The following is a 23,356-nucleotide window of genomic DNA, read 5'->3' on the forward strand; positions in this document are numbered from 1 at the left end:
GACTATTCTCTCTAGGGCAGAGGCATGTTAGTGGCATAGGAGATGGAATACCGAGCCAGGAGTCAGGAAGATCCAAGTTCAAATCTGGCCTGAGACACTTACTGATTAGCTTTTTGACTCAGGCAAATCAGTATGCCTTAGTTTCCTCCTCTATAAATTGGGGACCTTCCAAAGTTTTTGTGAAGATCGAATGAGATAATACTTACAAAGCCCTTCACATAGTGATGGCACTTAATAAGAAGAATGTTTGTTCCCTTCCTCCTGCTGTCTAGGGTCATTTCCGCCATTACCCATTTTACTTGGTAAGCTGCTGGAGGGCAAGGACATAGATAACACATCTTATGTGGTTGATACTGTCACGATCTGGTCATCACTGCTTTCCTCCTCTCACAACTGGCTAGTCTTATGGATTTGTTTGAATCAACTCTAGGCCTTAAACTTCTACCAGCAGTGGTCTTCCAGAATATATTTTTTATCCAATTGAAGAATTCTGGAGCTGGAAAGGGAAGAAGCCTCAGAGACCCTCTAACCCTAACTTTGTCATTTTACAGAGAAGTTAACTGAGGCAAGCCTTGAACTCAAGCCTTCCTGATGACTTGTGAATATAAGTAGCAAAGGTTGATGTTTTCACCGGAGGCCCTGAGCATCTTCCCCTCCCAGGTTGATTTATTTTGGACTAGGTGAAAGAGGAAATTCTTTGCCTCAATCGCTACCAAGCCTTAATCACTGAATGGGTACAGCCTCCATCAAGGTGCTAGGTGAAGACCTACCATAAAAAGGCCAAGGTCTTCCACTGCATCCAGGGTCATCTTGTCATCTTGATCTCTCTCTCTCTGGCCACTGGACCCAGATGGCTCTGGAGGGGCAAGTGAGGCACTGTGACCTCACCGAGACCTGGTTACTTCAGTACAACTCACTTTGCATGTCACAGCACCACCTCCCTGATGTCATGGTCTTCTTCCACAAGGAAGAATAAACAACAACACTCCTGGTGGCATGCCCACGTACTCTATCCAGTAACCAGAAAGGAAGAATGACCTTATTATCTCCGTTCATTTGGTAACAGAGCTGAGAAGATCCCCTGATCTTCCATTTCCCAAGTCATTGTGCTTCCCATAATGCCCTGACTCTTTCTTTTACTTTCTGCCACTTTAGAGAAAATGAGGTGAATACAACAAAACTAGTGATAAAAGCCAATTTCCAAGGGATATCTTGGGTTCCATGTACATTCAGGCCAATCTCTAGTTCTTTCTATACCCATGTGCCCAGGCTTCGATCGCTGACAGAAACAACATTGGAGTCCTCTGGTCCAAACCCCATCTGGCACAGAAAAGAAAATCAAGCTCTAGTGAAGAGAAATGATTTGCCCCCAAAGTCTTCTAGCAAATCAATGGCAGAGCCGGGCCTTAAACTTGGGCCTCCTCATTTCAATCCTAAGCTCTTCAGCACACTCAGGCTTCACAAACTCAATTCTGTTCACTACACTATTAACCAGGCCAGTAATAGGCTCAAAGGCTAGAAATAAGTTTCAACAATTGAAGGAAACAGAAAAGATTTTCTATTTAGTGAAACAGGATATTCCATTCCTGGGAAGTTCCCATTCCCCCAAGCATTTGCATTCCCTCATGCCCAGAATGTTCTTTCCTCACATATTCCTCCTCGGCATTGTCTGCCTCAAATTCTAAGCCTCTAGGAGCCCATCTGGGTAGCTGCTGCCACAGTGCTTGCCTGGCATACGGAAGCAGGGTCGAGAACAAAGGCATTTTGATGATGCTGACAATGGTGGACGTTGCTTCCTGGACGTTGCTCAGGCTTCGGAGAAGCTGGGACTGCCAGTTCCCCCCATCAGAGTTGCTTGGCTCTGAAAACCAGGCCTCCTGGCAATCTCAGAGCACCTCTGCAAGCCCCCAAGAAGGCAGTTAACCAGGTGCCTTCAGTGGGCCCGAAAGCAGATGGGAGTTGTCCGCTTCATGAAACATTTTCTTTTCCACTATCTACTTCCATGGCTACCGCTAAATAGGATAAAGTGCTCATTCAGGGGGAGAGGAAAACAGGTTGGGACAGAGAATTGGCTTGATGAACACAGTGCTGAGCACAGAGTAGATTTTCACGAAATCACCTAAAATGGAATGGAATAGAATGGCCTTGTGTTGTAGTGCTCAGGATAGAAACTGTAGTGAATAAAAAGACCTGGGTTCTAGAGCAGCCTCTCCGATATAGGGGCTGCATGACCTTGGGTAAACTATTTACTCACTCTCAGGATGCCAGGCAGCTTCAAGAACATAAACTGCAGAAAAATACCACTCGTCATTGGTGAAAGGAATTGCCTCGTTTAGGAGTAGATGGATAGACAGATAGGTAGCTAGGTAGATAGATAGATAGACAGACACACAGAAACGTAGGTAGATAGGTACATAGATAGATAGACAGGAAGGTAGATAAGTACATAGACAGGGAGGTAGATAAGTAGATAGACAGACAGACAGGAAGGTAGATAGATAGACAGATAGGAAGGTAGGTAGATAGGTACATAGATAGATAGACAGACAGACAGACAGGAAGGTAGGTAGATAGGTACATAGATAGATAGACAAGAAGGTAGATAGGTACATAGACAGGGAGGTAGATAAGTAGATAGACAGACAGACAGGAAGGTAGATAGATAGACAGGAAGGTATATAGACAGACAAGAAGGTAAGTGGATAAGTACATAGATAGATAGACAGACAGACAGACAGGAAGGTAGGTAGATAGGTACATAGATAGACAAGAAGGTAGATGGGTACATAGACAGGGAGGTAGATAAGTAGATAGACAGACAGACAGGAAGGTAGATAGACAGACAGACAGGAAGGTAAGTAGATAAGTATATAGATAGATAGACAGACAGACAGGAAGGTAGGTAGATAGGCACATAGATAGACAAGAAGGTAGATAGGTACATAGACAGGGAGGTAGATAAGTAGATAGACAGACAGACAGACAGGAAGGTAGATAGACAGATCGATAGGAAGGTAGATAGGTAGAAAGAAAGAAAGGTAAATAGATAGGTACATAGGTAGATAGAAAGATAGGAAGTTAGATAGGTACAGATACATAGGAAAAAAGAAAGAAAGAGAAAGAAACAAAGGTAAACAGGTAGATAGGTAAATACATAGGTAGGTAGATAGATATCTGTGTGTGTATATATCTGTGTACATTTCAACATATAATTATATATATGTATATATACATATACGTATATATTACATATTATGTATGTGTATGTATATATGTCCTGTCGTCTATGGATAGAATTATCCCTGAGTACGACTTTTTCATCTCATTTAATGAATTTCATTTATCTTAATTAGGCAGACAGTATGCCTGGCTCATTGCAGACTTTAGTTCTTGGAGTGAAATCACCAGTAACTAACATTATACGTGGTGTCCTACTATTCCCCAATACCAGGCCTCTGTGTTCATCAAGCCGGTTCCCCGATTCCCATCTCTGAGGCTTTGCTCATACTAATCTCCCTCCCCCCCAACACCCCCCACCCCCTTTGCCTATTTACATCTCCCCATATTCGTCGGAGATCTGGTTCCTGCCTTCTACAGTGCCCCCCCACTTTGTTTCATTAAACTCCTGTTGCACCCATTCCAGAACCACCCAGTCTACCATTTGGTTCTATACTATCTATATTACTTTCAAAATTTTCCATATACTTTCAATCTGGCTCCCCAGGCAGGCTATAAACTTCTCAGGGGCAGCCACTGGCCACGTATTCCTTCTACTTTTATATCCCCATAGCGCCTGGCTACACAATAGGGGGTGTCTGTCTGTCTCTCTCTAAATATATATGCATATATATATATACATCTATATAAATATAAATATTTTGATTGGCTGATATTTACTTGCTAGGCAGTTGCCTGACTCTTCTGAAGAGTGATTTACAAGCAGAAAGGCCACCTTACTATTTACTCCCAGAGGAGTAAGTGGTTCCCTCCCTCCAAATTTTCCATAGCTGATTATTAATACACATCATCTATATTAATAGATGGGCCAAGGGCAATTTTTCAAATCCTCTCCCTAGATTCTCTCTGCAGCCTCTGAAGATCTATTTTGGAAACAGCCTTAGACATGAAGAATGAAAGCCTGTGTACGGGGGACAGGCCACAGCCTTGTGTCTCCGTGCCTGGCGAAGGCAGAGGCCACCCTGGGAGTGAAGCATCCAGTCAAACTGGGTTTGTGGGGTCTGAGGAGCTTCTGTGAATAAACACTGCTATTCCTGAGAGGGCTACCTAAGGGGCGGACAGAGCCGCCCAGACAGGAGGCCACAGAGAAGCAATGGCAGAAGGGGGAGGAGACAGCCGGTAGGGTATGGATGAGAGCTTTGGTCAGGAGAAAGTTCTAGTTGTTCCTCAAAAAGCGGGGGAGTGGGAAAACTCTCTCTAGAGCTGATCAGAAGGGAGAAGGAATGAGCAGAGAAGCTCATGAAGGCGGGGGTGGGGCAAGAAAAGAAATACCAGCAATGTGAGATTTCCCATGATATTAGAAGGGAACAGAAAGGAATGATCTTCAGATCTTTTCCACTTAATTTTTAAAATCCCCTCTTAATGTTTGCTGTGTCCTGGATCTCTCTGACAATCTAGTGAATCTCATGGACCCTCTGCTCAGAGTCATGTTTTTAAATGCATAAAAATTAAATACATGCAATTACCCCCCAATTATATTTAAATAGTTATCGAAATATTGTTTTAAGTCCACAGACCCCAGAATAGGAACCCCCGCTTTAGAAGGTCGCCGTGTCCCTAAATTGCAGTATGGGTGCTTGGCTCAGATGCATCTCCCATAACCTGGCAGTTCATAACCAACAAAGTCAAGGACTGAGTCTTTATTTTTATTATAGCTTTTTATTTTAAAAGATATATGCAGGGATAATTTTTTCAGCACTGACCCTTGCAAAAGCTTCTGTTCCAATTTTGCCTCTCCTCTCTGCCCCCTCCCCCCGATGGCAGGTAGTCCAATATGTGTTAAGTATGTTAAAGTATATGTTAAATATAATATATGTATACATGTCCATACAGTTATTTTGTTGCATAAGAAGAATCAGACTTTGAAATAAGGTAAAACTAACCTGAGAAGGAAATCCAAAATGCAGGCGGACAAAAACAGAGGGATTGGGAATTCTATGTAGTAGTTCATAGTCATCTCCCAGAGTTCTTTCTCTGGGTGTAGCTGGTTCAGTTCATTGCTGCTCTATTGGAACTGATTTGGTTCCTCTCATTGTTGGAGAGGGCCACGTCCATCAGAACTGATCATCATATAGTATTGTTGTTGAAGTATACAATGATCTGGTCCTGCTCATTTCACTCAGCATCAGTTGATGTCAGTCTCTCTAGGTCTCTCTGAAATCATCCTGCTGGTCGTTTCTTACAGAACAATAATATTCCATAACACTCATATACTATAACTTATTCAGCCATCCTCCAAGTGATGGGCATCCACTCATTTTCCACTTTCTGGCCACTACAAAGAGGGCTACCACAAACATTCTTGCACATACAGGTCTCTTTCCCTCCTTTAAAATTTCTTTGGGATATAAGCCCAGTAGTAACACTGCTGGATCAAAGGATATGCACAGTTTGATAACTTTTTGAACATAGTTCCAAATTGCTCTCCATAATTCACTAGACTGGCCATCTTATATAAATATGCTCAGTCAAAATGTAAAAAACCTGGTACCTCCCGACTCTAATTCTAAATTTTCCAAAGTTGTGGGTGACCATAATCCTTTTTTTATGCTGAATCCAATATATGCATTCATATTTATTCTATTATCTTGCTGCACAAGAAAAATCAGAACAAAAAAAGAAAAAAAATGAGAAAGAAAATAAAATTCAAGCAAACAACAACAAAAAGAGTGAGAATGCCATGTTGTGGTCCACACTCGGTTCCCACAGTCCTCTCCCTGGGTGTAGATGGGTCTCTTCAGCACAAGATCATTGGAACTGGTGAGCCTAATCTTAAACAAAATCATGAAACAGAAAAGCTTCCCATTCTGATACCTCGCCTGCCTCTTTATCCCACCAGAGATCTCTCCACTGGTGTCCAGTGATTTTATGTTATCTTTTGACTTCCCAGCCTCACCCTCTATGGCACCCTGCTTTCTCCAGGAAAGGCTGCCATGTTCCTGCTCCCCCTTTTTTATAGATGTCGAGCTGGAAGAGGGAAAAACTCAGGCCAAGGGAGGTCAGTTGACTTGGCCAAGATTACATAAAGGATCCTAGATTGAGATCTAGAAGGGACCTCAGGGGCCATGTAGTCAAACCCCCTAATTTTACAGAATGGGAAACTGAGGCCCTGGGAAGTGACATGATTTGCTTACTATCCAAAGGGTAGGAAACATCAGAGGCAGGATTTCAATTTAGGCCCATTTGCTAGGCTCTCTGCTCCCTGCGTTTCAGGAGCTGCTAAACTCATTCATGGTAAGTGGCTAAATTGACAACAGATTCATGTGTCTTTTGGTGGCATTTGCTTTGTAACAAAAGATTCCTGGAGCTCAGATGCATTAACTTGAGGAAATGAGGAAAATTGAGGCGCTAAAGGAAATTTAGTTAGGATGATTCCTAGAGGCAAGGGTTTTGTACCTCTGCCCCACTTGCCCAACACTTAAGTACCATGGAACTATCATAGGATCTGAGATTTAGAGCTGGGAGGGACCTCAGAGGCCGTCTAATCCAACCCTTTCATTGTGCCAAGTATGAAATGGGATCAGAGCTGGGGGAAATGACTTGCCCAAAATCACATACAGGATATCGAATTTCTTTTTTTTAATTATTTTTTTCTTTTTTTAAATTTTATTATAGCTTTTTATTTACAAAACATATGCATGGGTAATTTTTCAACATAGACCCTTGCAAAACCTTCTGTTCCAACTTGTCTCCTCCTTCCCCCTCTCCTCCTCCCCTAGATATATTGGACTACATGTTAAATATGATAAAATATATATTAAATCAAATATATGCATACATAGTCATACAGTTATCCTGCTGTACAAGAAAAATTGGATCAAGAAGGGGAACAACAGAAAAGAAAAAACAAAATGCAAGCAGACAACAACAGAAAGAGTGAAAATGCTACGTTGTGGTCCACACTCAGTCACGGTATCAGAGTTTAAGCTGGGAGGAAACGCAATGGCCATGTAGTCCAACCCCTTTGTTTTATAGAAGGGAAACTGAGTCCCAGAGAGGTAGAGTCACAGATTTCTTGATTCTAAATCCAATACTTTTTTCACTGTACTAAAGCAATGTGGCTCAAAATGCTTCTTTCTACTTCTTTTGGCCCTAACTGTCGCTATGTAAATTCCTCACCTCCTTCCTTTCCAATCTGATGTTCGGGTCAGGAGCACCTTGCCATATTTTCCTGCTGAAGTGCTAACACCCATTCCAAAACGGGTCTGTAGGTGGTCTCCAGGGATGCATACGTGCTATCTTTGCCAGTAACAATTTGTATCTTTTAGAGACTAAGCTTGTAGCCCTAACACATGGACTCAGCCAAGAATTCCATCTTTGTTTTAGACTTCTCAAAGAACATCTTGGAGAAAAGGAAGTCGAATTAACCCTGACCTTCGATGCCGTGGTTGAGGCAGATCTAGCTAATTACACCTGCCATGTGGAAAACAGGAATGGACGAAAACATGCGAGCATTCTGTTGCGTAAAAAAGGTATTTATTTTTAGTATCGCATTTACATATCTACCAAGTGACTGTTAAAGTCAGAAGAAATCAGAGCCTTGGCCCAGTTTTACATGTGAATGCAGCCTGGAGGCCCGGACTATCTCATTTTTGTTTCTGTCTCCTCGGGGCCCAGCAGAAAACTTGGCACATAGTAGGTGCAGAAGATGTGTTTATTGATTGATTTTTGTTAGCCAAAGTCAAACTAATTCCCTGCTTGTGGAAATTGGTAAAAAGGCCTGTAGCCTAGTACATTTAAACAAAAGAGAAATGAAATGGGTGAGATTCAGACAACTAAATAGACAGACAATTAAATAGACAGACAATTAAATTAAACCCTCTGAAGATACAGTGCATAAAGTTGAATGTACATAACTGTGCAGTATCTTGACCATTATCAGATCATAAATTTTTAAGGAATTGTACATCTGTAGAGAGGGCTTGGAAGAGCTCATTTGTGGCAAGGTAAGAATCAGGGATGCTGGACAAATTGAAAAGGCCCAACCCCTTCTCACCCACCTTTGAGAGAAATGAGCACTCTTGAATCACCTTTTCTGTTGATGTTGTGAAATTGTTTTTCAGTTGTATTCAACTCTCTGGCCCCATTGGGGGTTTTCTTGGCAGAGATATTGGAATGGTTTGCCATTTCCCTTTCCAGGTCATTTTATAGATGAGAAAACTGAGGCAAACAGGGTAAAGTGACTTGTCCAGGGACACGGAGTTAGTAAGTGTCTAAGGCTGCATATGAACCTGGGAAGATGAGTCTTCCTGACTCTAGGCCTGATGCTCCATCCACTGCAGCACCACTTAACTGACCTTAACTCCATAATTACAGGGAAGGAAACTCAGACCTAAGGAGGGGAAGGGATTTTCCCAAGATCACCCAGCTTGTCTGTATCAAAAGTGGGTTTTGAACCCAGGGTTTTCTGACTCTAAGGGTTTTCAAACTTAGCCAAATTATCACTCCTTTGAACAGTCAGTTGAGATGATAGAGCTTTCAATGTAATGAAAAATTAGATTTCACTATCTTCTCAACACTGATTGAGAAGAATGAATAATTCAAGTATTTATCTCCCCAAATACCCCCCCAAAGCTCAGCTAAACGGGGGGCACGAGGCAGAGATTTGATGTGGGTGGTGATTTTGATCAGATTGGCCCAATGACCAATGTTCAGTACGAGACGAGACCAGACAGAACTCTGGGGTCATTCCGAGCGTCCTGGAATTCATTCCCCCTTCCTCTATGTTCTCTGTGTCCTAGATTTAATCTACAAGATCGAGCTGGCGGGAGGCCTGGGAGCAATCCTCCTTCTTCTTGTGCTGCTTACCGTCATCTATAAATGCTACAACATTGAGTTGCTGCTTTTCTACCGACAGAACTTTGGAAGCAACGAAGATGCAGATGGTAAGTGGCCACCAAAGGGCTGAATTCCGTTCCAGATACGCCGCTTGATTGGGAGGCCCAGGAAGGACATCTTTTGTGAGAAACAAATTGGAATTGATGCCATTTCCTTCAACATACATATCTGAGGATCAGTTGGGTCAAAAACACATTTTAGTACATGTTTGCAGTGGCTCATTCTGAAGCTAAAAGTCTTTCAGAACCTGTATCTCTATTCTCCAAGGACCAGGCAATCAATCAGTAAGCGTAGCGGAATGGAAAGAGTGCTTGTTTGTTGCCTGTGTGACTTTGGGCAAGCCCCTTCGCCCGATGAGCCTCAGTTTCTTCCTCTGTAAGAGTATGGGATTAGATTGACGGCCTCTGAGCTTGCTCTATATCTGTGTGTAACCTTAGGCAAGTTGAAGGTATCCTTCGATCTCCTCCTCTCTAAAATGAGGATGTTGGGTTAGGGGGCTTCTGACGTTCCTTTAGCTTGAATGTAGGAGTGTAGGTGTGACCTCGGGCAAGTCTCTTCCCCTCTTTGAACCTCAGTTTCCTCCCTTGTCAAATGAACTTGGACTGGATTGGACTTCCAGCTTGAAATCTAGACTGTGCAAACCTGAAGCATTTCTTAATCGTTTACTACGTGCCAGGTAGTGTGCTAGGTGCTGGGGATACAAAAAGGACCATATACTCTTTTCCAAGGAAGCCCAGAGCTCAGGCATTCAGGATGTGGTCTCGAATTTTCATGCATTTCCCAGAAATGACCCAAGAAAAGCCTCTACTGCAGACTTCAATAAGACATTCAGCTGAGCTCTGCTCTTCTGACATTCGAGAATGACTGCCTTATTTTCCACTGAGCAAATTGCCTTGGCCCAAATCAATACGATTAAAAACTCCTGACACATGGCCCCTTCTGCCTTCGTTCCTCACCGGCCAACTAGTTAGTGTCTCCCAAACAGGGTTCTGCAATTAGATTCTTAGATTGTCAAAGCTAGAAGGAATTTTAAGCACCTTTTTTTTTTTTTTTTTTTTTTTTTTTTGACAGACAAGAAAGCACAGGTCCAGAGAGGGAGAAGGACTGGCCCAAAGTCACACAGCAGGGCCAAAACTAGACCATGTCTCCAAAATTCCAGGCCAGCGCTCTTTTTTGCTTTATTTTATTTTTTGAGACAGTGCCTCCCTATCTCGTCCAGGCTAGAATTACCAGGGCCATTCACTGGCTGATCCCTGTGCTGATTGAGATGGGAGTTTTGCTGACCTGTTCTGTTTCTGACCTGGACCAGTTTTCTCCTCCTTAGGCAGCTTAGTGGCCCCTGGCTCCCAGGGGCTCTTCATGTTGGTGTCAGATTTAGAATGGACACCTGGTCGACATGCGCCCTATTGCGCCTCAGAAGCCCAGAGAGCAAGTGATCCACCGGCCTCTGCCTCCCTGGAAGGGATTGCAGACGTGTGCTACCACACCCAGCCAGTGTTCTTTCCACAACACTCCTTGGCTTAAAATTCTTGAAGCACGCTAACGCTCAGACCAGGTCACTCCATCAACAAGAAGGTCCCTGTTCTCTAGTGCCTCCTCGTCGGGCCTGTTATAAGAGCAGCAAATAGCAAGCGCTGGAAGAAACCTTTAGGAGACCTAGGCAAGTCCAGAAATTTGCTTTTCAATAGAAAGAAAATTCAGTCAGAAAAAAAAAAGAAGAGGAGGCTGAGGGATCTCTTGGTTTTCTCATGGTAGGAGGTATGGGGGGGGGTGAATAGTAGGATCAGAGATTTCAAGCTGCAAAGGATCCTGGGATATTAGAGGTCATCCAGTCCAAACCCTTCATTTTCCATTTGAAGAGGGGTTGGCTCTTTAATAATCTGACCTCAAAGGAGCCCTGATGCATGAAGGACAGTCAGAGTGCTGGGGGCAACCCTGAATTTCTGAGGTTTCTTTCATGGAAAGGGAAAGGCGTGTGACTTGTTTGCATCAATAATTCCACAACCTCACCCATTTGGAAAGCACGCATTTACTAGGCAGACTAAAGGTAATACTTTATACTAGGATATATGTCCTGAGTATGAAAAGACAGTCAAGTGCACACTTACTCATCATGTATTTCTAGTTGCCACCTTTCAAAACCCTGGCCTGGGAGCAGCCTCTTTACTCATTTGGTGAAATAAAATTATGTGGCATGGTTGAGTCGGGGGATCAGAGTTCAAATTTTACCTCTGACACTACTCTCTGTGTAGTTGATTTCATCTTCCTGAACCTCAGTTCCCTTACTCGTAAGATCAGGGGTCTGTGATAACTGGCCTCTTGCCTTTCTTCCAGCTCTGCACCTTTCATCTTAGGATACTACGTATCGTAATTTTCTTGGGCCTCTGCTTCCTCATCTTTTAAATGAAATTAGACTACAATCCCAAGCCACTTTATCTGCTTCAACTCTTGTTTCCTTATCCTTAATGTGTAAGGTTCGGCTCTGCTGGGAGAAAGATCCATAATCTTATGTGTCACTTTGAGTAAGTCATCTCACCTTTGGGACCTCTGTGCTGGGGAAAAAAAAAAAAAAGGAGGAATCTGTCTCACAGGCCACTAAGGTACCTCCCACATGTGGATTGAGGATCCTTCAGACAAGTCACTTGACCTCCCTAGGCCTCAGTTTCCCCCTCTGTAAAATAAGATGGAGTAGAAAGCTTTTGAGGTCCCTCCCAGGTCTAGGTTTAGGACAAATTGAATACTGCAGAAGAAGAAGCCACCGGTCTCAAAGATATAATGTGACAAAGCATCCAGAAAGGAAGCCTTTTCCCACCTGAATTGGGTCAGGTTAACAATACAGTATAGAAGGAGCTCAAGGCATACCCTATAACCAAGTCCTAGAGTGTTCAAAGGGTTCTCAGAGGTCATCTCATCCAATCCTCTTATGTTTCAGAGGGGGAAACTGAGGCCTTGGAAAGTCAAGCGATTTGCCTAAAGTTACTCAAGTATTAAGCATTAGAGGCAAGATTTGATTCCAGGTCCTTTTTCTCCAGAACTAGCTCTTTCATTGCATTAGGTGTCTCACTAGCTACCTTGAGCAAGTGATTCACCCCTTACCCCGCCCTCAGTTTCCTCATCCATACAATGGAAGAGTTGGATTAGACAGCTTTTTGGGATTCTTCCAGCTCCAGAGCCTTTAGGCTATCATTCTAGAAGCCAGATAAAATATTCTACCCTGGATTATGCAGTGATTTTAGGATAGCAGTGTGACCAGGAAGGGGAGACGGGCCATCTTCCAGTCTGATAAAAGTGGCAACAGACGGTACAGGTTTGTTAAATGTGGAGAGACATTTGTGGTAGTTAAATGTGGAGAGGCAGTTCAGGTTGCTAGATGTGGAGAGGCAGTTCTGGTAGTTAAATGTGGAGAGACAGTTCTGGTAGTTAAATGTGGAGAGACAGTTCTGGTAGTTAAATGTGGAGAGGCAGTTCTGGTAGTTAAATGTGGAGAGGCAGTTCAGGTAGTTAAATGTGGAGAGGCAGTTCAGGTCAGGTTGTTAAATGTGGAGAGGCAGTTCATAGAGACCAGTAAATTAAGATTAAGTGCTAATTCAGTGAGATTGGGGAATGAGACAGTCAGTTTCCTACTTAAAAGCTTAGCATGGTGTCTGATACTTAACAATTACCACCATACTAAGAATAATACTACTACTAATAATAGCTTGCATTGATACAGCTCTTTAAGATTTGCAAAGGACTTTACAAATATTACTTCGTTAATAAATGTGGCCACTTCATTGGAGTTTGTTGATTGATTCTGGGCCAGAGAAACAGTGAGAAGCAAGGCAAAATTGAAAGAACACTGAACTGAGAATTAGGAAATATTTGGGTCTGAGTCCTGCTTTGAATACTACTTCAGTGGGTAACTTTGGCAAGTTCACTCTGAGTTTTCTCATGTATAAAATGGGTGATAATAATAATACCCATAGTGCTTCGCTGCCAGGGTTGCTCTAAGGACCAAATAGGATAATATATTGAAAAGTGCCGATTTATCCCAATGATCTAACGTTACTTCTTATCATTAAGATGAAGGTGATTGAGGACAAATGCTCAAGGGAAGCCAGGAATCTGGGAGAATGGGGTGCAAGGCTCTGGCCCCAGTGTCGCAGCTGCCAAAAGAGGCCATTGGACTAACTTGTTAGCACCTGTCCATTTGTATGAGGGAGGGGGTGACCACTCTTCTCTTCTCTCCTTCCCTCCCAGCTTAAGGATCCTGTTACAACTGTACCATAAGCAGAGCAAGACACCAAACCTCGATTTCATTGGATAAAGGCCCAGAGACCCAATTATTCTCTGTCCTCTGATTGGTGGACAATAGGGAGTAGCTAGTCCAGGAGACTAACACCAACCTGAAAATAGTTGTTGGAAAGGCCCCAGGTGACACAGGGGAGTCTGTAGCAAAGGCCTCTATCTCTCCCTCCCTTAAGCCTTGGTGGCCCCACCCCCAACTGAGGAGAAAGAGGAGCAAAAGAGTGTTAGCTTGGGGCTTCTCTTCAGCAAAAGAGTGTTAGCTTGGGGCTTCTCTTCTTGCTGTTCATAGCCAGTCTGTCAACAAGCATTTTTAAGTACCTACTATGTGACCTTGCCCTGTGCTAAATACAAAAAAAAAAAAAGACAAAAGACAGCCCTCCTTTCTCAAAGAGCTCCCAGCATGCAAACAAGCAAGTGTCATAAAAACTCTGGTAATAGACAGGATAAATTAGAAATGTTCAGCAGACAAAAAGTATTAGCATTAACAGGTACCAAGAAGGGCTTTCTATAAAAAGTGGGGATTTAACTGAGACTTCAGGGAAGCCAGAAGTGAGAACACTCCAGGCATATGGGATGGCCAAAGGAAGACACAAACTCGAGAGATGGGATGTTGTAGGCTAGAAACCCCAAAGAGAACTTGGGAGGTACAAGAAGACTGGCCAGATAGGAAGGGCCCAAATTATGAAGGTCCTACAAGCCAAAGGATTTTGTATCTGATCCCACTGGAGTTGGAGTACAGGAATGACATGGTGAGATCTGTGTTAAGAAAGAGCATTTGGACATCTGAGCTGAGGAGAAACCTGAGGCAAGTTATTGCAACGATCCAGGTAGGAGATGATGAATATCTATACCCAAATGTCAGTTGTATCAGAGAAGAGAAGGGGGCATCTATGGAAGGTGTTCTATAGAAACAAACAGGATTTGACAGCTAGTTGGACATGGGAGGGGAAGAAAGAGCAAACATGGATTCCCCTAGGTTGTACATATGAGCAACTGAGAAAATGGTGAAAGCCTTGACAATAATAGAGAATTCAGGAAGAGGTGAGGGTTGGGGTGGAGAGAGGAAGTGAATGAGTTCATTTTGGGACATTTGAATTTAAGGTATCTACAGGAAATCTCTATAGGAAATCCAGTTTGAGATGTGAGAATGGAGTGAAGGATGGAGGCTATGTCTTAATAAATGGCTCTGGGAATCATCAACTTAGAGATAATGTGATCTAATGAGATCATCACCAGGGACAAGAGAGCTCAGGACGTTGCTTGCTATAATTGGGCACAGTCTAGATGAAGATCCAGCAAAAGAGACTGAGAAGAAACCATCAGATGAGGTAGAAGTACGAGGAGAAAATAACATCACAAAAACCTAGGAGTAGGTATCAAGGAGAAGAGGATTGATCAGCAGTCAAAGGCTATGGAGAGATCAAGAAAGAGGAGGATTGAGAAAAAGCCATTGGATCTGGTGGCTAAGAGATCACTAGTAAGTTTGGAGAGGAAAGTTTCGGAGAAATTAGGAGCTTGAAAACCAGACGGTAGAGACTTAACAGACGAAGAGGCAAGGAAATCAAGGCACAGATTGTAGAAGGCCTTCTCAAGGAGCTTAGCCAGAAAAAGGAAGAAAAATATAAGGTTTTTGAGGGGGCAATAGGGAATAGCTAGTCCTGAAGACTCTAATGTCAACATGAAAACTAGAGGACCCCTCTCTGATAGATCCTCCAGGCAGCTGTCAATAATCTGATCTTGCCACTCATCAGATCCAAAATCTTTGCTAAATTCCCATTGCCTGTAGGGTAAAATTCAACCAGCCCAGTTGCTAAGGCCCTTCACAACATGGCTTCAGTCTACCTTTCCAGTGCCTCCCGTTCCTTCGGCACAGTAATTTGCCTAGGGTCTCACAGTAAATGTCTGCATCCGGATGGGAATCCAGGTGTTCTTGATTCTGAGTTCAGCACTCTGTCCTGGACAAAATCAGATCTTTAAGTTTTGAAGTTGCAGAGCGAGGCCCGCCCAAGCTTTGGTAGAGGCCATTTCTTCATCAGAAAGTTCCTATTCCAATGAAATCACATGGCCAGACCTAAGGGAGGAAATAAAGCTGGAAAATATTGGTCGGATCCAGATTGTGGAGGGCCATACCAGTCAGGATGTTTGAAGCAAGTTTTCGATCCAGAGAGTGACATAGCTGGATGTGCTCTTTCGAAATAACCATCTGGCAGCTGTGTGGAAGAGACTTTGGAGAGGAGAAAGATTGAGGCCAGAGGGGTCAATTAGGAGGCTATTCCAATGGTCCCAGCGAATGGCAAAGGGGGCCACGTGGCGTCTGTGTGAAGGGGAGACGAAGGGATGAATGCATGAGATGTAGGTGAGACAGACTCGGAGACTGATTAGCTATGAGGATGGGGAATATAATCAACGACTGACTCCAAGCTTATGAATTTGGATGCCTTGGAGGAGAGTGGAACACAGCACAAAAAGAAAAAAAAAAAAAGGATGACTGGGGAGGAGGGGTGGTTTGAAAGAGTTTAGTTCAGAGTTCTCTTGCACAAAAGCTCATTAACTTAGCCTGGCAACACGGCTGCTTTAAATTATCATTTGGTTTTAAAACAATTTTCTCGACCTTCATGTTAACCTTCTTTGCTATATCCATCCTGCTTCTCTTTGAGAGCAACAGCTGCAGCTATTGAAGCCATGTTCTTGGCTGCTGCCATGGGTTGGAAGTGTCCTTTTTATCTCTGGCATCTGTGCCACTGATAGGTTAGAGGCTGGCATCCTCTAAGCTAGGTCAGCTGACCTGGCTGCTTTCCCCCTTGCTCTTGCCTCCACAATCTCAGTCACCTTTTGTTCAACTCCCAAAGAGTTAACTAAAATATATAAGTTAGACAGCCTCGAGGCCAGGACCCAGCTCCAGAAGGTACAAAGCATCCTCCATCTCACTTGGGTGCTAATGGTGAGTGGACTCTAGGCTGAAGCAAATAGGGATCCCAGAATGCCATGCTCTGTCATGACTTGATGTTTTTACTCCACGAGCTTAGAGATATAGAGCTTAAAAAGACCTCAGTGGCCATTAGTCCGGTCCCTCGTCTTACCGACGAGACAGCTGAGACTAAGAGAAGTGAACTGCCTCTAGAAAAGCCCTAGCAGCACAGTGGATGATAAAATATGCGGCCTTAAATCAGGAAGACCTAAGTTCAAATCGGGCCTCAGACACTTGTTCTTTGTTGGATCGTGAACAAAAAGCTTAACCTCTTGTCTACCTCAGTTTCCTCATCTGTAAAACAGGAATAATAATAGCACCTACCTGGTAAAGTTGCTAGGAGGATCCCATGAGATAATGCTTGTAAAGTCCTGGCTTGTAGCAGGCGCTTTATAAATATGTTTCCTTCCTTTGCTGGGAAGCTGCCGTGCCAGGCTGTGGTCAATGGCAAGGACAAGAATCTATAAATTCAGACAAATAGCCATACTCAGTGGAGTCAGGAGTCCAGGAGGTCTTCTGAGATTTAAACTACTAATAGCTATCAGAGCTCTGAAAAGCCAGTGGATTAGAGATAATCAGGCAACAAGCATTAATACAAAGAAAAAAGCTCACTCGCCGTTATGGGAGAAACTATATATAGTTATAAAAACCAAAAAAATATACAGGTAATTGAGGTAGGGTCAGTAATAACTAGAAGAGATGAGGAAGGAGCACTTTGGGAACGGGGGCGGGGGGGACAACCACTGGAGAGGTATGGAGATGGGAGGCAGACTGTCATGTATGAAAGATCTCAGAAGACTGGATCACAGAGTTCACAGAAAGGAGTAATGTCAAGTAAGGAAGCAGCAAGTAGCGGAAACCTGGCTCTGATGTCAGAAGTCATTCAGTCATCTCAGTCATGTCCAATTCTTCACGACCCCATTTGGGGTTTTCTTGGCAGAAATACTAGAATAGTTTGCCATTTCCTTCTCCGGCTCATTTTACAGATGAGGAGACTGAGGCAAAAAAGGGTGAAGTGACTCAACTAGAGTCACACAGCTACTAAGTGTTCGAGGCCAGATTAGAAATCAGAAAGATGGACCATAATCTTAGAGCCTCATCAGAAAAAATGAGAACATCAGAGATGAGATGACTTCTCGGCTCCCTTTTGGCTCTAAATCTCTGATTCTGCAAAGGGAGGTTGGAGAGAAGTTATTAATGACTTTACATGCTCAACAGAGAAATTTCTTTTAGCTCTTAGAGAACCATTGGAGTTTGCTGATCAAGGGAGTGACATGGTCAGAACCGCACTTTTAAGAAAAATGACTTTGTAAATGGTGTGGAAGATGGATTACCGAGGGAAGAAACTAGATAGCAGAAGACCAATTAGAAGGTTATTGCAATCATTCAAGCAAGAAGTGATGAGGGTTTGAATTAGTGATCACCATGTGGATAGAGAATAGAGAAGAGGATATATGTGTATATGGTTTATATATATATATATATACGTATATATATATATATATATATATACACACACATATATATACATATACATATGTATATATATATATACATATATATACATATACATATGTATATATACATATGTATATATATATATACATATACATATGTATATATAGATGTATATGTATATATATACATATACATATGTATATATACATATATATGTATATGTGTGTTTGTGATATATAGAGAGAGATCTCTCTCTCTGTATATATATATATTTTTTTGCAACATCATTATATATATATATATAGATATAGATATAGATATATATACATATATATATAATGATGTTGCAAATGGCTTTAGCACACTGAACAAGTGGGCCAGAAAATAAGGCAGGACTAGCAGGATTAAGCAGACATCAAAAGTCAGACCAAGGAAAGATATAAAGAATAAGAGATGAGAGATCATAAGGGAGGAACAACAACAAGCATGGCTACCACAGGAAAGTCTGATGTGGGTGCTGGGACCCAGTTTTCCCTTACGTCTGGGCTCCTAGGTGTGCTGTGACAGGCAGAAGGAGGTTGAAGACCTAGCCCACCCTCTCTCCTAAACTGGGGCTGTATCAAGTCTTGGGAAGTCCAGTCTCTTCTCACATGAATTTTGTTCCAGGATCTCAGAAGGCCCTTTTAAGCAGGATGTAACCAAAGGATCTCCAAAATGTTCATTCTCCAGGGAATCAGGTAATTCCAATAAGGTATCTAGTAATCTTTCCCAGAGAGAAGATAGATACAATGAACAATACTGACTACTGCCCAATTCCAGGCGCCATCTTGGTGTGGCAGTCATTCCTTCATGTCCTTTCTACAAGGCAGAGATGGGGATACAGACTAGCCCAGTAAGGGAGTTTGAACGCTGTCATCCGACTTCCATGATCTCTACATGACTAGGGACTTTTCTTAAGGATATCTAGGGGAAACTACCTTTGAGTATGCTTACAAGACCATCATTCCTATTACATAGGAGGAAGGAAATGAACCGCATCATTCCCATATGGGAAGAAGAACTTCATTCTCCAAGTTATCTTTTGGTTGGGCTTCAGAGATATTCTCCATGTATGTTTGTCTCGTTTTAACGAAAAATAAAAATGCATTTTTTGGAAATAAGTCCGGGAACATCATCCTTTTTAATTTACAGATGACTCAAGCTTAAGAAGTATTATAGTTTTATATCATTCTGCCATCACTACTTTAATGGCTTGATTTCCCCCCTCATTTTCTATAGAGAAATAAAACTTGCAAATACTGCTCACGGTTTTCCAGTGTGGCCCTTGTAAATCCTGTGCCATGATTAGCTGTGGCTTCATTAAATGTTTCATTTCCCAAAAAGAATACAAGTCCATTTTCTCTTTGATCATGTTGGCTCCGAGCCTCTCCCACAAAGGGGAGAAAATGTATGATGTAAAACACAGTAATTCCCCAACTACATGTGAAGAGGAAAAACCCCAAGTGGCAATACTGCCAGAGGGCACGTTTTAAAACAAAGCCTTCTTTTGGAAACTCTGGTCTAAATCACTGCCTATGAGATGATGAATAGTAAGGAGAAAAACACTGTGGACCTACAGCCTAGCTTAGAATCATGGGATCTTAGAGGTAGAAGAGGAAGGGACTTCTGAGATTATCTTGACTAACTGCCTCACTTTCAAAAGGAAGAAACTGAGACCCAGAAAGATCATAGGTTCCTAGAGCTGGAGTGGGAAGAGATCTCAGAGGCCATCTAATCCAATCCTCTCACTTGAGAGGGGGACACAGCTTGCCCAAAGTCACTCATAGACTCATAGATCTAACTCCAGAAAGGACCTCAGAGGGCTTCAAGTCCAATCCCCTTATTTTTAGAAATGAAGAAAACAGAGGCCAGGGAGAGGAAATAACTTATGGAGCATCATACAGTAAGTGTCAGAGGTGGGATTTAAATCTAATTCTTTCAGAGTCTGATTCTAGTGCTCTCTTCATGATGTGGCACTGAGCTATCAACTGTTGCTATTTAGCCCTCATAGCCATGATTCAAGACTGGCCATTTTTCTCCTGGGCTAGAGTTCATTCTGTGTTCTACATCCCAGCTTCATAAAGTGAGGTTTAAGACTCCACATGGGGCCTCATAACTGAATGTGGGGCGTCGCAAAATTAGGATTTGTTATCTGTAAATACCTACGTAGCCGTGATCGCATACAAATTTCTTGGATGCGAGGGGGTCAACGAATGGAAAAATTGTAAGAAACCCTGCTTTAGAAAATGACGAAGCTGTTACACGATCCTTGGTTTTGACTTTTTTTGTTCTTTCTTCTTCACAGAGGTCCATTTCGGGGCAGCCCCATTTATGGCCTTAAATGGGATGCGTGGGCCAGGCTCTTCTTTAGACATATGACATGTTCTTTGATTATTCCCATTATGTAAAACAACCACAGAGAATCCTGTTGATTCTGATCTCTGGCTGGTTATATCTTTTTTGGTCCTTTCACAAACACCCAGCTGTGAAAACTTCTAAGTCTCTTGTTGTTTATTCTTTTTCAGACAACAAGGAGTATGACGCCTACCTCTCTTATACGAAAGTTGATCCTGATGCTTTAGATTGTGATAACAACGAAGAAGAACAATTTGCTCTTGAAATATTACCAGACGTCCTGGAAAAACATTATGGTTATAAACTGTTCATCCCAGATAGAGACCTGATTCCCAGTGGAAGTAAGTACTTTTGGAATTCCAAACTCCAGCCATTCCATTTCTCGGTAGATGTCCTGTGTGTTATATAATAGAGTTGATTAATTACAAATCCTTTCTTTGGTAAGACTGTTCACAAAATACAAATGTCCTTCTTTCATTTTTTACATATCCAAGAGAACGAGTGAGGTTGCAGCAGGCAAAAGCTACCAGAACTCTAGAAAGTCATATGGAAAACTGGACTTGTAGATGTTCTGATTCCTCCACTGACAGTGGTTCTGTGTCTATGAATGCGATCCTTTAACAGAGCCTCAGTTTCCTCATCTGAAAAATGAGAATGGTAGTCTTGATAAATTACCCATTCTAGCTCTAAATCGATGATCTTATGTTTGTGACCCTGCACAAGTCCCTTCCCTTCTCCAGACCTCAGTTTCCTCCTTTGTAAATTAAGAGTTGAATTAGATGGTCTCTGAGGTCCTTCCAAGTTTTAGCTGACCTCATGTGTACCACTGGATAAATCACTTAATCTCTCTCTGCCTGTTTCCTCATGTGACAAAACGAATGGATGGGACTAGATTGGTCTCTAAAGTACTTTCCTGCTCTAGATCTTGGACCCTATGTCTCTCAGCAATCAATTTACCTACTTTCTACGCCTCAATTTCTTCATCTGGAAAATGAGAGTCTTGGATTAAACAACTGCTTAACGTCCCAACATTAGATCTATGATCCTAGAAGATGCTGTTCTACTGGCAAAAAGCATTATGCAGGCTACTGACTCTGAGTCTTTCCTCTATTTGTCATTTAGACAGTTACTTTTCGGCAGAGGTTTTATAAGATCCCCTTTCCTCCTCAGCTTCCATGTCTTGACCTTCGTGAGATGCTAAGTGCTTCTTGAATTCATATTGGGAGTGTGGTTTACAAATGGTAGCTGAGCCTTCACTGGGCTATTTATTAATTTGTTCTTCTGTTCTGGGAAAAGAATGCTGGTTTTCCAAAATGGAGATCAGCTTATCCTAATGAGAGAAACCTTTTCTGATCTATTAAATCCTCTTCTATTAAAGCCTTCTTTAAAGTCTTACAAGATGTCCTTTCTCTTATATTTATGTAGATACTTCCAATTACTATAGATGACTTTGAATGGATGGTTTGGGGCTCTCTATAATTCTTTCTGGATTTCTGGAATTAGACATGGAATATGGCAAGTAAAGCTTTTGGAGAAAGGGACTACGCTCTTTCCAAAGTGGGTCGGAGAAAGGTGCTAAGCCAAATACTGTTTTCAAGAAGCATAGAGCCCTGTGTGTTTGAAACCATAGTATATACTATTACATGTTTAACATGTATGAGACTGCCTGCCATCTAAGGGAGGAGGTGAAGGGAGGGAAGGGAAAGGCCAGAACAGAAGGGAGTGCAAGGGATAATGTTGTAAAAAATTACCCAGGCAAATGTTGTCAATAAAAAGTTATAATTAAAAAGAAGAAACTATAGCATATTGGAAATATGCTTCCAGTATACAATCCATCCTTGCTTGTTATAATGAAGGATGTGGTACAGTGGAAAGAGCACTGGCTCTGGAGTCTGAAGACCTGGGTTCGTATCCTTAGTCCCTTCACCTCCCTGAGCCTGTTTCCTATTCTATAAAATGATAGCATCAGTCTTGTTGACCTCAGATCAGGTCTTCCTTCCAGCTCAAGATCTGAAATCGTGTGTTTGACACTTGGCGAGTTGCTTTACAGGTATTGAGCTACAGGGGTACCTCAGTTTCCCCCTCTATAAAATGAGAGGGCTGGACTATATAAACTCTAAGGTCCCCTTTAGCTCCAAATTTATTCCTACACCAGAAAAAAAGAGCCATATTAAAAGCTGATTTAGTACCAAAGGCCCAAGCCTTCCCTCTACTGCCCAGGTCAGATTTAGCACAAAGATTCACACACAATAACACAATGATTAATACAAAGTCAAATGAGAAGTTGAACTGGAATCTTTTAAGCCTCAAGCTGAATCTAAAAAGTAAGGGTAGATGAAAGTGGAAGTCATGCTCTCTAATAAGGTAATAGTAAAAAATAAACAAGCAACCAAAAATCCAACATAATTAAGAGAGAAGTAAGAAGCAAAGAATATACATTATAAATAAATGTATCATAAATAATAGGTTATCAATAATAAATACATATGCCCCAAATAGTGTTGCATCTAAGAACTTAAAGGAAATGCTAATAGGAATAAATAGTAAAACAATAATTCATGAATTTCATGTGCCCTTTTTGAGACCTTATTAAGTCTAATAAAGCTATCTAAAAAGTTAAAGACCTGAAAAGAAATTTAGAAAAATTAGAATTCTTATGATTCCTAAAAAGGAATAATAAAAAGTATAAATATACTTATAAATATAAATTTTTTCAGCTTGGCATGGGACTTTTACAAAAACTAGTCATGCATATTAAAAAAAAAAAACTAAGTACCAAAAAGTAGTGATACTACACCTATTCTTTCCAAGCCTGAGTGTAATGAAAATTGGAATCTATATAGGAAATTTAAAGACAGGATTAGATATAGAGCTAAAAATAATATAATCCTAAAAATGACTTTAAGTCAAAGAACAAATCGTAAAAACAAAAAACGATGAATCAAAAAAATAGCAATGTGATGACATACAAATCAACCTTTTAGGATACAGTCAAAGCAGCCCTTAGGGAAAATATGTCTCTAAGCAACTTCATCTCAAAACCTTCAACCATATAAAGAAATAAAAGTTCAATGAATTGAGATTGCAATTAAAAATATCTAGAAAGTCACCACATTTAAAACTTCTAAAGAAACAAAAAAAAATTTCAGAAAATCAGAAATGAAATAGAAATAG

At 41.7% G+C, this 23,356-nt stretch overlaps 1 protein-coding gene across 2 annotated transcripts in view; it reads left to right on the plus strand.

Moving 5' to 3' along the window:
• IL1RAPL2 (interleukin 1 receptor accessory protein like 2) overlaps positions 1-23,356 on the plus strand; it is a 945,856-nt gene that overhangs the window by 905,356 nt on the left and 17,144 nt on the right. For both annotated transcript variants that reach the window (XM_074277659.1, XM_074277660.1), the window contains 3 exons: positions 7,564-7,709; positions 8,979-9,122; positions 20,353-20,523. In XM_074277659.1, coding sequence (XP_074133760.1) covers positions 7,564-7,709; positions 8,979-9,122; positions 20,353-20,523 — 461 coding nt within the window. The remainder of the gene's footprint in view (positions 1-7,563; positions 7,710-8,978; positions 9,123-20,352; positions 20,524-23,356) is intronic.

The sequence above is a fragment of the Sminthopsis crassicaudata genome, chromosome X (genome assembly GCF_048593235.1).
Source record: "Sminthopsis crassicaudata isolate SCR6 chromosome X, ASM4859323v1, whole genome shotgun sequence".
Taxonomy (NCBI): domain Eukaryota; kingdom Metazoa; phylum Chordata; class Mammalia; order Dasyuromorphia; family Dasyuridae; genus Sminthopsis; species Sminthopsis crassicaudata.